Here is a 16594-nt window from a genome sequence, read left to right as displayed (position 1 = left end):
ACAAAGATGGAGGCGCGATGTGACAGTTAGAATTTAATTTTTCAACTCGACATTGCGTTCAACTGAAGATGGACGCGCCGGATATATCTGAACAGAGCGCAGAGAAACGCGTCAGCATCAGCGGATCCGAGCTGGTGGAAAATTACACGGTCAGTATGATTTTTTTAATTTGTGCGCGTTTTTAAGGTATATTCATGTAGATATAACAATCTGCAAATAAATAGGCCTAACTGACAAATGAGAAAAATAACGTTTGTTCTATTGTATGAAAGCATGTGGTTGATATTTTGTTATATATTTAAATTTGTTCAATATTTTATTTTATTCATGTGTATTGCATAACAATTTTAGCAAGCATTTATTGTTATACAAAGCTTATATTGCTATATAGTTTATGTATGTATGTATATATATATATATATATATATATATATATACATGTGATCTTTATTTTACGATTTTATTTTGCATATACTTTATGCAAAACTATATTTTAACTTAAACATTTAGTGATTTGCATCTGATTTATGCATCTAGACATAATGTGCCTGTGTTTAATTATTATTAATTATCATGTGCATTATTAATGATGCAGTTTAGAATGTCTCTTCCTGGGATTTCATTCCAAAAATACAGTGTCAGAGGTCACTTATAATGACTTAAATGCTCATTTGCATAATATATAATTTATGATTAGATTCATGAGTTGTTTACGAGAACAGAGAAGCATTTGTTTGTTAGTATAGACTCTTTCATGGTTGTTATTGTTACCTAATAATATAATATTCTCAATCACATCAGGTTTACATTATAGAAGTAAAGACTGGAGACCACAGTTGGACAATCAAGCATCGCTACAGCGACTTTCATGATTTGCACGAAAAAGTAAGTAAAATCGTCACGTTTTTCCAATACGTTCCTTATAAAACTGCATATCTCAGATATTGACGGTGTGTTCAAAGTCTTAAATTTTGTCGACTTCAGCTCACTGCGGAGAAAAAGATCGGTAAACATCTGTTGCCACCCAAGAAGATCATTGGCAAGAATTCCAAAAGCCTTGTTGAGAAGAGACAGAAGGAGCTGGAAGTTTATATCCAAACTCTCCTCAGCAGATTCCCTACAGCGACCCCTAAAGTCTTGTCCAACTTCCTGAATTTCCACTTATATGTGAGTGTTCACGTACTTCTGAGTGAATAGGAGCAGAATATTGTTTTGTTTACAATAGATTATCATGTGTAAACAGAAAATTCCTTTGATTGTGTTAGTTTGTCATATCTGATATAGTCTGGTTAAATATCAGCCATAGTTGATGTGTACTTTGTGTGACTGTTCTTGTGTAAATCCAAAAATGCATGCTTGCAACTTTGGCTGTATACTGTGATACAGTTTTTCATTAAAATCTTGTGGAAAATTAAGCAGTAACTCCAGCCATTCGTATTAGATTGCATCTTCCCAGTGGTCCGGTTATCTGCCCGCAAGCCATGTTTTCTCGCTGACAGTAGTGGTATTGATATTGACCTCTAAAAGGCTTTTGTCTGGAAGAGGCATATGACCAGCTGCAGTGTTTTTGTGTTGTTGTTATTTTCATTAAGGATAAATACTAAATGCCCTGGATGTCAATTGCATGCACGCATACAATAAGTTGGATGCTTGCATGCAATAGTATATTTTTCAACTCTTTTCCTTAGAATATGTAAAAAGATGCACTTTGAAAAAGGAGCAACAGGATATCAAGAGGAAATCTAAGGAGTTTTTGCATTCCCCTGCAGAGATCTCTCAGGAAATGGATTGAAAAAGCACACGCAGACAATTAAAGCTTAAGCTAATTTAGTTACATTACTGTTTGGGCCAGTAAAGGTTTTGCAGTGTAATCGATGGTCAAAGCCACTGGTTGTAATGCGTTATTGTCTAAAAATGAAAGCACACAGATTAGAGGTCGACCGATATATTGGTTTTGCCTCAACATCGGTTTTACCGATATATCGGCACCGAAAGTTGCTTTTTTGAACTAACACCCTTCCAAAAAATCTAGAGTTCTGGCAAACTTGCCACTCATTATTTTCTACATGCAAATGACCTTGTGATTTGCCTCAAATAATTTTCTGAAATTTGCAGCTCTTCACCGATAGTGGTGAACCTGCAGCAAACCCTTGGGAACAATGGGCAATGTGCCGCTACTTGCAAACCCTTCTAAGGCAAACCTGTGGCAGCAATAAAGAGTTTGCAGCAAAGCTTATTTGCATGTGAAAATGATGAGTGGCAAATTTGCAGCAAGTTGGCCGCTGGGGTTTGCCAGAACTCTCAATTTTCTAAGGGAGGTGTAAAGGAGTTCAATGGGAAGGAGGAGGCGAGAACCAGCTTGGCAATATAAATAATATTTTAATGAATAACTTAAACCAAAAGACAAACACACACATGACGGACATGTCCGTAAACTATCTCTCTCTCGTCGCGACACCGTCTGTCATCGGCCTTTATCCCTCTCGGATGCTTAATTAGCCTGATATGGGTCCAGATGTGTATAATCACAACCCGGCCCTGCCCTCCGCCCTGCCACAGGAGGTTATTGACAAAAATATGGTCTTGCTGATATAACTTTATAGTGTTTATATTGTAATACATTGAAGATGATCCTAAGAGTGCATTTTTTGTTTCACATTTGTTTTTATGTTAGCTGGGAGCACAAATAAGAGTCTCCGGTGTATTTCATTCATCTTCGTAGTTAAAAGTCCCACATAATGCACCAAATTGAATTTTCTTTTCAGGTTATTATTGGAATTAATCGGGAAATAAGTTTGATGCCACTACAAATTGCATTTTCATCTTTGAACTTCTGTATATTCAGGAAATCAATGGAATTGCGGCTGCCCTTGCAGAAGAGCTGTTTCATAAGGGTATGTTGTTATGCTCCTAAAGTTATTACATAGTCATAGAATTGCAGTTATTGCAAAATTGAATTTCAGGGTATATACATTTCTTAAATGGGTTCAAACATTTACCCCTTTCAAACAAAACTCACATTTCTTCTGAAAATGTGAAAATCTAGTTAATCTTGTTAAATCTGGTTATGAGTTGTTATGTCTGTTCGTGCAGGTGAGCGGTTGTTAGCTGCAGATAAGGTGTTTCTCCTGAGACCCCTGCAGCTGTACGCCATCACCCAGCAGCTGAAACTCGCCAAGCCTACCTGTGCCAACGGAGACACCAAAGCCGACCTGGGCCACATCCTGGACTTCACCTGCCGCCTCAAGTATCTTAAGGTTTGAGTCTTCATCACATTGGAGTATGAACAGAATTAGGAGTGCATGCTTCATTAGCGGCTCTATCAGTAATGGCTGACTTTAAAAAAAATGTAATATCAGCTGATCAGTTATTAATATTGGTCTCAAAATGCAGTCTTTGGACAAATAGTTCGCCAATATATATTTTTATTAGTTTTTTCAATATCCAATATGATGACTGATATTTAAAATATTTTTTAAAGTCTAAATGTAAAGTCTATGTAATTTTTGGTTATGTGAGGTTTCAAAAGTACTATATTGATACTATTTTGATACCTGAGATTGGAGCTTAAGTAAAATTGTAGAAGTTTATAATATTATCCATCATTTCGGTTATCAGCCATAACAAAAATAATTATCAGTTTTTGGTATCTGCCAAATAACAAAAGTACTGAAGTATTTTCCTAGCGGTAATATTATATAGTGCTATGAGAAAAAGAAAACATGAACGTTGTTGTTGAACTTTTTAAACTCAGATCCCTGGATCGAATAGAACGGTGGGAACGAGTAACATTGACGAGCAGAGCCTTCCTTTCGACCTGTCCATCTTTAAAGCACTGCTCCAGATAGAGGTAAAAACATTCAACTTTGTGTAAAGACCGTGTGTAACAAAAAGTATATTGAGGGTGTTGGGGATTGTTAATACTAATATCTCTCTTTTTTAGATCAGCAATTGTGATGCTGGACAGATCAAAGGTCTGCCCTCTCTGAAACCCACTCTGGACACACTCAGCATACACCTCTCGGCCAATAGTATGAAGGTATATATGAAGATTCTGTCGGTCTCTTTAATAATAATGCACAATGAGAGGCTTATGAGTAGGCCATCTCTAGAAACAAAATTTTTTAGCTTGAATTTCAATTAGTGTTAGTTTTAAGGTTGTGAGAAATGTAATTGTGTGTCCACTAGTGTCAGTTTAAATTTTTGAGCCTTTTAATGTAATGAAGAATTTAGTTTTAGTGTCTAGTGTCAGTTCAAATGTAACTCAGTTTGTAGTTTTAGTGACGTTTAGTGTCACTTTTTAAAGCTGCGAGGAATTTAGTTTTTGAACTTCATTTACTTTTAGCCAAGTTAGAGGAGGTTACCCTAATGTGACTTTTCCCACCCTAGCAACCGGGCTAATTGGTTGCTTTGGGAGCCTGACTGGATTCACTCAGCACACCCTGGATTCGAACTTGCGACTCCCGGTGTGGTAGTCTTTACTTGCTGAGCTACCCAGGCCCCCAGTTCTAGTATTTTCGACATAAACTGGAGATTTTAAATCGGTCTATAATTAACCATTTCTCCAGGATCAAATTATGGCTTCTTAATAAACTGTTTGATAACTGCCAATTTATAGTTTCTTGGGACATGTCCTAAAGATAGTGAGGGGTTAATAATATTTAGAAGAGGTTCTGAGATTACATGGAATACCTCTTTTAAGAGCTTAGTTGGTATTGGATCTTACATACATATTGTGGCTTTTGATTTTTTGACACTATCCTTCCACACACCGTGAAATACCTCTAATTTTGTTTTCTTCCACTTGCGCTCTATTTTGTTTTGTTGCCCTCGTGAGATCATGAGTGTGATCATTGTACCATGTGGGGCTTTTTTCTTTAATATTCTTTAATCGAAGGGGGATGACACTATCAAGAGCGCTAGAGGATTCTTCTATAGTATCAACATCAACTCCATATGACAGAATTAAATCTAGCGTATGATTATGGCGATGAGTTGGTCCTGACACATTTTGTCTGACTCCAAGAGAGTTGAGAATATCGATAAATGTTAATCCCAATGTGTCGTTTTCATTATCTATGTGAATGTTGAATTCACCAACAATTAAAGCTACAGTAACTACAAGATCTGATAGAAAATTCACCAAGGAAATCAGAATAAGCCCCAGGTGATCTATATACTGTAGCAAGGGTAAAAGACAACAGATTTTTTTATTTATATCTGACAGTGTTGCATTAAGCGTTATTAGTTCAAAAGACTTCTTGTCCTATCCTCTGAGTAACACCAAAAACGTCACTGTAAATTGTAGCAGCACCTCCTCCTCGACCCTGTTTTGAAAAGACTGTCTTGAAAACATTGTTTAGTGTCACTGAAATTACATACTTCAGCTTTAAGGTCATAAAGAATGTAATTTCAGAGCCTTTAGTGTCTGTTAAAAATGTTAGCAAGTTTTTAGATTTAGGGTCATTTGGTAACTGTTTTAAAGGATATAAAGTTTGTTTTTGGTTTTAGAATTCTTTAGTGTTACAATTGTATTTTAATTTTTAGTTGTAATTAACAAAGACAAGAATTTTATGAACAAAAATTATCTTAACAAACATTTTCACTGACAATAAACTCTGCTCATAAAATTGACTATATGTGTTTTTTCCTTGACAGGAAATCTTAGTTCCGGAAGCGTCTGAATTTGCACAGTGGGTGCCTGAGGGTGTAGATACAGACTGTCCCTTCACAGCGATTATTCCCACATGGAAGATGCTCACCACTCTTGACATGAGCCGAAACTTCATACACTGCATAGATGAGTCAGTGGTGAGTTGCGTATTCAGTTTTACACCATGTCGTTGTATGTTTTATTTAATAATTTGATCTTGAAAGTTGATCTTTGCTGATTCCTTTTTCATCTTTATAGAAACTGATCCGTAAAGTTGAATTCCTTGATCTTAGCTACAACGAGTTGTCTGTAGTGGAACACCTTCAGGTGCGTTGTCTCAAAATTATTTAATATCATATTGATTTTAAATTGCTTTAAAGATTTGATATGTATGAACTAATGAACACCAAAGTACTAAAATAGTTTCCAATATATTCATGCAGCATTTGTACAACTTGGTTCATCTGGATCTGTCCTTCAACAAACTCAATGTCCTGGAGGGTGTTCACACTAAACTCGGCAATATCAAGACTTTGAATCTGGCTGGGAATCAGCTGGAAACGCTCTCCGGTCTCAGTAAACTTTACTCGTTAGTAAACTTGGACTTAAGCAGCAACAAATTAGCCCAGGTAATTGATGCTTTTGCGCAAGCAATAATTTTAGTGTATATATAAAACAGCAAAACATTGTAGTTTTGTTTTGTTTTTCTCAGCTGGATGAAATTAAACACATTAGCACTCTTCCCTGTCTGGAAAAACTGACTCTGGCCAATTGCCCCATGTGTATCATCCCAGACTACAGAACTAAAGTTCTGGCCCAGTTCTGTGACCGGGCCTCTGAGGTAAGGCACTTTTTTATAGTAGATTTTGTCCTCTTAGATAATATGTTTAATCTTTTTATAGGCCTTGTTGTGTCTTTGTAGCTGTCCTAAACTTGATAGAAATTATTAAAAATACATTACAGGACTTAGTACACACCAGATGGTTTCAGTTTCCAGTGCTACAATGCTAAGATGAAAAAGATTGATGAGTTATAGAGTGTCAAATTACATGATTCTTAGAGATGTTAGACAGGACCTTTTTTGTCATTAAAATAAATAATTTTAATAAGATTAAGATAAATTGGTAAAACCTAACAGTAAGGTTATATACATTAACGTTACTTAAAGTATCATGAACTCCAACATATTCAACTTTTAATGCGTTACCGGAAATATTTTCCATTTTTGTCCTTACAGGTGTGTTTGGATGGTACAACCACCACAGAGAAAGAGCTGGACACTGTGGAAGTCCTAAAAGCCATTCAGAAAGCTAAAGAGGCCAAAGTCCGAATGGCAAACAATGATAAAAAGGTATTTTTGAGTTTTTATATTTAAGTTTTGATGCTAAATTTAATACAAACAAATAAAATGGAAATATTGTTACTTTGTATCAATACAATTGTTTAGATTGAGTTTAAGGCACATTCGAAGATTTGAATCCCAGATAGCACACGTACATCTCTTAGATATCTATTTTAGGTCTTATCATCTGGAAAGCATGGCAATCTAATTAACATCTCCAAAACATCTTAAAAAGATCTGATTGACAAACGTTTTAAATCATAAACGTCTCAAAGACATCTGCTCATTTACATCTGAGAGGAAACATCTTGAAAACGTAATACAGATGAGCAGACAACCTAAAAAAAATACTTCTTCCAGATGTAAACACACACATTAATTAGACATCTGGGTGATCATGGATGTGCCAGTGATGCCCAAAAAAGCAGACATGCATTAAAGGATGTAATTTGATTTGTGAGAAAGACATTATAAAGAGTGTAATTATATTATGTAGTAAAAAATAGATCTTAGATCAAGATTTTTAGTGTGTGTTTTAAAGATGTGTTGGCAGCTTGTTGCTTCTCAGTCAATCAGTCAACAATCACAAGGTGAATGGTGAATTATGCGAAAAGTAAAGGTCTGGCTTTATGTCAGCATCTACTGCATTACATAACAACAACCAAATATCCTTCTGAGTCAGAGAAACATGAGTCGTGCTGCCTCCTCCTGGCCAGAGCCTGATAGTGACTGACTATGACTATGCATTTATATAGTTCATACATCTGCTGTCTAAAGAAGTTTGATTAAGCTTAATACATTGTTCTGCTTTAATATTATTTTTTTCTTTAGAATAATATGCACTGACTAATCTGGCACTGTATGTCCAGCAACATGTATTACTAAAGTAAATCGGGTCAATTTAGATTTTTAGTTTTTTATTTTGTGGCCTTTACCCTTTAGTATGTGTTGAATCGACCGCCCCAAACATTCAGATGAGACTATTATTTTTCTTTAATTATGAAAATGTAACTCATTCTGCCATTTGTCTATCCCGCCTAATACCCTTCACTGAACTTGAGAGGTCTTGCATGCGTTTAATCCCACCCGGTTTTGCTTTTGAGCCTGATGTTATTGTTGTCAGGTGAGTAACGTCTCAGGGCAGGCCACGGGTGGGCCACAATCGTCCTCCTCATCTTCTCTCGTCGTGCCGCCGTCCTCTTCCTCCCCCTATCGGTCCCATTCCAACTGCTCCAGTCAAGGTAATCATGTATGTATCACGCTGCTGGGATGAGGGGGAACACAATAACGCGCCAAAATAATCCCAAAAAACTGTTGTTTTGTAATGTTGTCAATGAGTTATCAGAACTATCAGAATTTGACTACTTTCAGGTGGTGGTTTTCTTTGCACTAGTGATCTCTAGTTCTTATTTAATTTAAAGTACATCTCTGTTATACAAATGTATTGCATCGTGACTGATTATATTGAAGTTTGGGTTATAATGCTGTGTCCATTTCTGGTCTATAAATGTAAGAAAACAATTTAATTGGTATTTCCTCTGTGATTTCTCTCAAATCTTTCCTTTGAATATAATGTACATCCATTTCTATCTATATATGTTATTCATTTGCATTGGTTGCTCTAATGCAAATTGGGACTGAATTTCAAACTATTTGATCTGTATGTTTTCTCCTGTGTGTTACTAAGCAACATCCTCAGGGTGCTTTAATAGACTTTCCATTTTTGAAAACAGCATCTAAATATTCAATAAGCGTTACATACTATTCAATAAGATGTGATTAGAAGAGTTTCCCAAACATTCTTGGAAAATTATTGCATGTGTTGAAGTTGCCACTGTTCACTGTTATTCATCTATTCAAAGACCATTGATTAAAGAAATACGATTCCCAAGTCAATTATTTGGGAAACTTGAATTTTCATGAAATCAACTGCATGCCATTTCATATCAGCACATGAACTTTACGATTTTCATTTTGATATCTCCGTGATTGATCTAAAATGTTGTTGATAATTTAGTGTCTTTATTCTTCTTATCCTTCTCCCTTTCAGAAATAACTTGTATAGAGAAAGCTTTTGTTACCAAAGAGATATTAACTCCTGTGGATTCTACGCTTAACCAGAGATGCTATGATGTTTATAGCCCACCCTGTGAGGTTATCTTGCAGGTAGGTTTGTAAACTATAAAACAGTAATAAGATTATTATTCAGATTTTATCAAAAAGAGAGAGGAAAAAAAATGCAGTTTGTATATTTTGCAGGTGCAAACTCAAATTGATTCATGTTTGTCTTCTGGTGTCCCATGTGAGAGCGGCAGGTTAGTTCTTACTACACTTCATTGTAGTCTCTGTTAGGCCCGAAACATACTATTCTGGTACGTAAACACAGACACTTCTAGCTACACAAGCTTGAGTGCACATGTCGTTGCATTCTGAATCATATTAAGACCAATTCACATTGCCCCAACAGACTCCAACAAGTATTGGGGCAGCTGTGGCTCAGTTGGTAGAGCGTGTTGGCCACTAATCGCAGGATTGGGCCCACATGACTCCACATGCCGAAGTGTCCTTGGGCAAGACACTGAACCTCAAGTTGCTCCCAATGGCAGGCTAGCGCCTTGCATGGCAGCTCTGCCATCATTGGTGTATGAATGGGTGAATGTGTCACAGTGTAAAGCGTTTTGAATACTGTTACGTTAAAAAGGCGTTATATAAGTGCAGACCATGTAGCGTAAACTATCGTCTTCTATGGTTGTTTTTCTCTGTCAGGTCAACTACTGTCATGGCAGAGCAATAGTTTTAAGAGAATCTTGCTAAGCTAGTTTGTTAAACCGGCTACATGTTTATAGCTAGCTGCGTGAATAATACTTGTTAGGGTATACTTTGTTTTTCTGCGTGCCGCTATGACTGCGAGGACGTACGGCTTTGTGATACTCTTTTGTACAGTTAACTCCAGGCGCATGCTTTGAAAACTTGCATGGACATGCTGTTGACGAAACTTGCTTCACAGGGCAACACGTGGAAAACTGAAGTGTATCTTACCTTAACTCTGTCGCCATCCTTGAGTACAGAGGTTTGTTATTGACATAGTACTGCAAGTATGTACATCCGGACCTAGCATTTGCAATGCATTTGCCAAGCTGTCATGTCTGTGTTTATGTGCTTGCATAGAGTATGCTTCTGGTTTTATTGTTTGAACTAGCTTTAGCTACCTAAAGTGTTAATTCATTGGTGCAAAATCCAGTACGTCCATTGGTACCTAAACTGTAAATTCAAGTTATTACTGGTGTTAAAATGTTAAAGCTTTTAGTACATTTAAGATTTGAAATCTGTGTCACAAAATGAGTGCAATTTTTCTACGTTCCTCTAGTTCCTGTTGCTGTGAAGAGGAATGGAAACCTTGTACCACAAGTCTTTCCAATCTCTTTCTGCCTCCTTCATTACTGTCCTACACCACCACCAACCAAGTGGTGGTGTAGGACAGAGTCGCTGGCAGGGTGCACCTTAATGCAGCTAGATTATAACGTGATTGCTCGCGACTTATTGAATCTTAATATGTCACTCTGCATTTCTTATCGTGAAGAAAATATTAGTATTATTAGTACATTATTATTGGATGCAAATATATATTTTTTATTAGATGATTTCAGTTTTATTAATAGGAGAGTCTTTGTTTTTTTGTGAGTTAAAGATGGATTGAAGTGAACAGAAAGGTGAGAGAGGAAGTCTTTGCCCCATCACACACTGCAAAAAAATGTGTTTTTGATTTGTTTTTGTTTTGGCTTGTTTTCCAATATAAATATCTAAAACTCCTTTAAAACAATGTACATTTTCTTTAGCAGCTTTACTCCAGAAGAATAAATTGTTATCTGAGAAAGTTGAATATAATATTAAAATATTACTAATACTAATATTTTAAAATATCTAAAAATGCTTATATAAAAAATGTATATAAAAAGCAGCATATAAGATATTTAGACTAGCTTTTAGAGAATAGATCTTGAATATAAGTATATTTTGTCTTTACTGCACTCGCAGAAGTATAACCAAGTGTAAAAATACACTTATATTTAAGATGCATCCTCTTAAAGCAAGTCTAAATATCTTATATGTTGCTTCTCAAGTAAATGTGTCTTTTGTTTTATGGATTTTTTGACCATTTTAAATGGAAAACAAGACAAAAACACTTGATAACAATAAGATTTTTTGCAGTGAATTTCTTTACTGAATTAAACTTCATTAGTATTTTTTCCTTGTAATTCAGTGAGTCATTTAGAAATATTTCTAAAAGATGATTTTGTCCAGTTTATTGTTAGTAAGCACGTTTAATTCAACCTTTTAAGTCAGGGCACAAGCTGAATAATCGGTTGAGAGCTAATGATTAATCGTTGCAATAATCGCAGAACAGTCGAATAATCGTTTTAAAAACGTTAGATTAATAGTTTATCAAAATGAACATTAGTTGCAGCCCTGATTTGTACCCTTGATTGAGATGCCTATATTTAGGTTGTTCTGGGGAGATTGTTCTTGTATTGTCTGTGTATTAAAAGTTGTTTTGGATAAAGTATTTGCTAAATGACTTCTAGTTTATTTACTGTAGATACTCTGGGTTGCTATTTCCTAGTGTTGCTCAGGAAGTCCCGATGCCCCATTTGACCCTGTCTCTGCTGAACCCTGTCAAATCCCTCATTCTGTCCTCTTACCTACTTTTCCTCTCGTCTTCTTCCATGACACATCGCAGAGGCAAGTCCCTTTTACATTTCGCTTGGAAATGAATCAAATTGTGTGGGAACCCTATAAATAGATCATTTTTGTCTCGTCATGTTTTAAAATCAGATATTTATTCACATAAACTTTTTCATCTCCATCTATCTATAGCGTGAACACTGGTTTGTCTCTTGGGTTACTCTGTAGTTCTGTTGTGGTCATCGCACTGTATTCCTCGATTTGTCTTTCCGGTGGACCCCTCTCTACCCCGGGTCTGTGCACGCTCTTGGCCTCCATACGCTTTTTTAATTACTTTGACTTGTTTCAGTTTGGCAGCTGCTTTGTTTTCAAAAGGCAAATGTCTGAATGATTTTCCACTTTGTTTTGATGTCCTATGCTATCAGAACCTTGTTTTTACAGGATTTCCTAGACTTGAATGTATCACACTGTGGTGGTGGGGGCATGGTTGTGCGCCGGCTTGTGAATGGAGAGCAAGATCAGGAGATGAGAACTGTTTGTCATTGCAGTGAGGGTTGGAGATTTAGGAGTGAGCCAGATGAACATACCTTATGAGTTGGATTCGCAGTCTCCTGCTTCCTTCTAGATTCAGCACCAGTGTATCAAGGTTCAGGAAAGGAGGAAGCGGGAATCGGATTAACAATTAACAAGACTTTAATCGACACACATGCTGAACTGAAACATAACAACAGATGTCGACACAGCTCCGCGTGTCTCTCTCTGTCGCTCCCTCTGGTGGCTCCGGCTCCTCCTTTATCTCTCTCCCACTGATTGGGCAACTCGGTGCCAGGCTTGCATCCTCATGACCCGGCCATGCCCTCCTCCTCGTCACACACACCTAACTATTGAAGTCTGTAACATGAAATGATAGTTTACCTTCGCTAGAGCATAGAGTATTTTGTCTAATGCCTGCTATATTATTTGATGAATAAACTGTGACCCAGACTATGTCCATGTCTAAACCTGAAGCTGAATTCTCATTGTTGGTGTACAGATGGAGAATGAAGAGCTTAAACGCATTCTGTAGACATCAGTGCTCTTCTATAAATCTCCTGATGTAAAGACCACCGCTTGTGTCCTACTGTCCACCAAAGCCATATATTTCATCCTGGACGATACCGCGTCCACACTCACCAACCAATCCAGTAAGTATGACCTTAACATACAATTGTTATGGCAATAGTTCATTTTCATCTGCTCTTAAGATGTGTTCTATGATATGCAGTTTTCTAAACCAAACTCTGCATAATCGCACTTAATTGAGAACAATAAAATGGATTAATCTTGCAGTGATGTGGACCTGGCAGCCATCCGAGCACAAGGACACCGATTTCCTCATCTCCTTCTGTTTTACACTAAAGCTGAAGGACCTTCGGTGTGTGAGTTGGGTGAGTTTACTGGACCAAGCTACACTACTGGTCCAATTTACCTGGTAAAATACGTCAGAGTGCCCGTGATTGGCTTATTGTCAAGTAGTGATTAGTTCAAAATAATCCGTTCCAATTAATACAAGTGCATTCAAGGCAAGTTTTTACACAAGACCTTTGGATGCACGAGATTAGTTTGGAAAGAAACAAAATATTGAGAGGGAGTAAGCTTAATTTCTTTCGTCTCTTCCAAGGGCCCTCAGCTGATCACATAATTTCCTCTGTGACCCGTGACGGTTACGGTACACATCGGTTCCTCCAGTAGCTGATGATGGTTTTGTCTCTGCTGGAGAAAATGGCCTCACCTGAACCCTCTGAGCTGGACTTCAACTCACAGTTTGGAAACAAAAGCACAGGTATGACAAAGTAACCCCCTTGCAAGCACAACATTGTCAAAATGTTATGAAAAGGTTGTGATAATGTTTTTTAATGCAACAGATTCAAAAAGTCCATTCACTAAATTGAAATTATATGAATAATCATCTTTGGCGGTTGAATTGCCCGTTGAGTCAAACAGTTCAGCTTTGTGAAAAAGAAAACGTTCCACACGCTTTACGACTTGGTTGTATTTTGGTCGTAAACATACAGTACATCCCTTAAACAAAAGTATTGACGCTAAGTTTATGAAATGTTTCATTTGAATGTACAGATTGTCCAAAGCCTAATCAAAACATTCGATAAACTTTACAGTTTGGTACTGAAAGTCTTTGGCAATATGAATACGTTAGCCGCATGTTTTGTTAGTTTTTAAATTGTTGTTTGTGGTTTCTAGAATGTTTTTGAAATGTTGCACTGCAACATGACCTAACTTCAAACAAAATGCAGTGTTGTGAAACATTTTGGAAACTCTTTGTGCAAGTTAAGGCCAAAGTATATTCTCGTTGTCCGCATTGCTGATTGGAACATGCACAATCTGTTGGCGAGTGGCCCAGATTTTCCCGACACACGGACACCCATCATCGGTGCATGAGCCTGCCGTTGACTGTATTAAAGTGTATCACAAATCAGTTGTAGTGCGCATGCGTCGAACGTGTTCGTCAAGGGTGTAGCCAGGAAATGACTTTTGCCAAAACCAAAAATTTTTTACCAAATGTTCCTTAACAACAGAGAAGCTGCGCATTCAAACAGTTCTTTCACACTTTCAGAAATCAGAATTTATGCATTATATATATAAAATGTATGCATCATATATATAAATATATTTGAAGTCAAAGAACACTTGAACAATGTACAACTAACATGAACAATTCTATTTTTATGAACTAACATTATCAAAGATACCTGGGCCTTAAGACCTCTTTCGGGTATCCTCTTTGCCAACCTTTCACTTTTTATTTTATGTCAGGTAAAATGGAGAACTACGAACTGGTCCACTCCAGCAAAGTGAAGTTTGTGTACCCAAGCGAGGAAGAGATCAGCGACCTCACGATCATCGTAGTGGAAAGGAAGCGCGCTCAAGCTCTAACGCACTCCTTCAGCATTCTTCTGTATGTGCTAGTCTTCCTGGTCCATGTTGTTCTGGGACAAAACTCCCAAAACCGGAGCCTTCTACAGCCCAAAACTCTCATTCTCACTAGCACAGAGGGCTTTTTATTGGACGAAGACCACATCAGCTACCCCCTGCCTGAATTCACAAAAGAACCGGCACAAAGAGACAAGTACCGCCTCACGGACGCCCAGTGCATGCGCGACCTGGACCGTGTGCTAATTGGCTACCAGACTTACCCACAAGCCCTCACGCTGGTGTTCGACGAAGTTCCAGGTCCCGATCTTTTGTGCCACCTCACCATGGACCATTTTGAGGACAGCGTCAGGAAGGGCGATCGGACGCAGGGTGTTGTAGGGGCCGAGGGTGACGTGCAGTGGTGTATCTTTGTACCAGAAGCGGACAGCAGAGAACGGCTTATACCGCTTCTGTCTCGCCAGTGGGAGGCGCTGTGTAGCCGAGTAGAGCTAACGGGATGAAATGCGAATAACTACTTTTCGTTACGGAATTAAATTGTAAAACATGATTTTCACCCATCTGCGACAAACTTTTGTATTTGCTTTTGTGTTATTTCATCAAAATGCATCCTGGGAAAGCTGTACTGTAGAGTCCACACTATATTTACTCTACCTTTTACGCACTTTTGATTTTGCTCACTTTTTTATCGTTTCATCACAATGCATCCTGGTAAGTTATATTGTAGAGTCCACACGAGTGTAATATTTATATACTGTGTTATTTTGTCTCAGGCTTCAAATTTCTTTTTTTTTGCTGCTTTTCAGCCATATTTATCTGCTGCTGTGTACAATCGGCCAAGTATCATGAAATGTGAGATGTCTGTTAAACAGTTTTGTGCAACAGTGTTATCATTTTAATTTTAAGTAAACGTGTTATTTCACTGCAACAAAATGGTTTTGTAATTTGAGGAGTTTTAGTGAAGGGAAAGATGCACGGTCTTTAATTGTTTTTACGTAAATGCTGTTTTAAGGTTTAGAAACTCCAAATTGAATCAGTGGGTTTACTTGCACAGATTTTGTTATACAAATGAAAATCCACCGAGCACGTTTACAGAATGTTTTCATTAATACAGAATATTAATGTTGAATAACAGAATGTTATTCAACATGGGAATTCAGATTAAATATGCACTTTGAATTTTTAAGAAAATAAATGTTAGAAAATCAGTTTCCTCTCATCAACTTGTTTATTTGTTCTTGATTTAAAATCCAAACATTTAGTTTCAGTTTTCTAATAACACTAAATCCTTAAACGGTACATAGGAAATCCTAAAAATATCTTGAGAGATAAATATTCAAAGTAGGCCATGCATGTGACTACCTCAGAAATAGACACATTTTTGATTTGCATGCTTGCATAAAAAAAATGTACATTTTTAATATTACAAAATTATAAAGTTTATATTGACATTTATGGGTAAATCTCACCTGTCACAAACATGTCCAGATTTCACCCCAAAATGAAAAGAAAAAATAATAAGAAAACCTATTTTGAACTGAGAAAAACAAAGCATGTTATTTGCAATGTTAAGATTTTTTTTTTATGTAAATTATATATATTTTTTTATAACAGTAAGGCACAATTCCTCCCAAATTCTCATGTAATGTGAAAGAAATAATAATCGTTTTAAACGGTAAAGTATTTACACATCTTGGCCGTGTTTTGCTGCTGAAATTATAAAATGTTTGATGTTTATGAGTATCTTTATGTTGTTTGTGTTTTTATGACACACTGGTAGAAATATGACATTATTGGACACTAAAATTAGAAACATTTTTGAGTGGGGTTTCAATATTAAAATTCAATATAAATAAAATGTAGTATATTTTATTATTATTAATAATTATATTAATATATTATTAATAATATGTATTATTATATAATTACTATTCATTAAAAATTACATTAAATATATGCATCTGATATGCAAAATAAAAGCAAGGTTG

At 36.6% G+C, this 16594-nt stretch overlaps 1 protein-coding gene across 11 annotated transcripts; it reads left to right on the top strand.

Annotated features, from left to right (window-relative positions):
• Positions 1–16154, top strand: LOC127639835 (nischarin-like). 11 transcript variants are annotated; one of them, XM_052122102.1, is made up of 20 exons: positions 1–149; positions 802–885; positions 985–1167; positions 2846–2894; positions 3094–3257; positions 3755–3850; positions 3944–4039; positions 5659–5811; positions 5912–5980; positions 6097–6282; positions 6366–6494; positions 6891–7004; positions 8119–8236; positions 9137–9161; positions 9255–9310; positions 11593–11735; positions 12712–12862; positions 13008–13105; positions 13339–13500; positions 14490–16154. In XM_052122102.1, exons 1-16 carry the CDS (start codon positions 69–71, stop codon positions 11646–11648), a joined length of 1659 nt encoding a protein of 552 aa, XP_051978062.1. In that variant the 5' UTR covers positions 1–68; the 3' UTR covers positions 11649–11735; positions 12712–12862; positions 13008–13105; positions 13339–13500; positions 14490–16154. The 11 variants fall into 11 exon arrangements, with proteins under 11 accessions (XP_051978062.1, XP_051978058.1, XP_051978061.1 ...); XM_052122098.1 differs by having other exon boundaries at positions 9046–9161; XM_052122101.1 differs by having other exon boundaries at positions 11593–12862.
• Positions 16155–16594: the final 440 nt, after the last annotated feature.

The sequence above is a fragment of the Xyrauchen texanus genome, chromosome 48 (assembly GCF_025860055.1).
Source record: "Xyrauchen texanus isolate HMW12.3.18 chromosome 48, RBS_HiC_50CHRs, whole genome shotgun sequence".
Classification (NCBI taxonomy): domain Eukaryota; kingdom Metazoa; phylum Chordata; class Actinopteri; order Cypriniformes; family Catostomidae; genus Xyrauchen; species Xyrauchen texanus.
The sequence above is the reverse complement of the archived record's forward strand: the minus strand, read 5'-3'. Positions and strand labels throughout refer to the sequence as shown.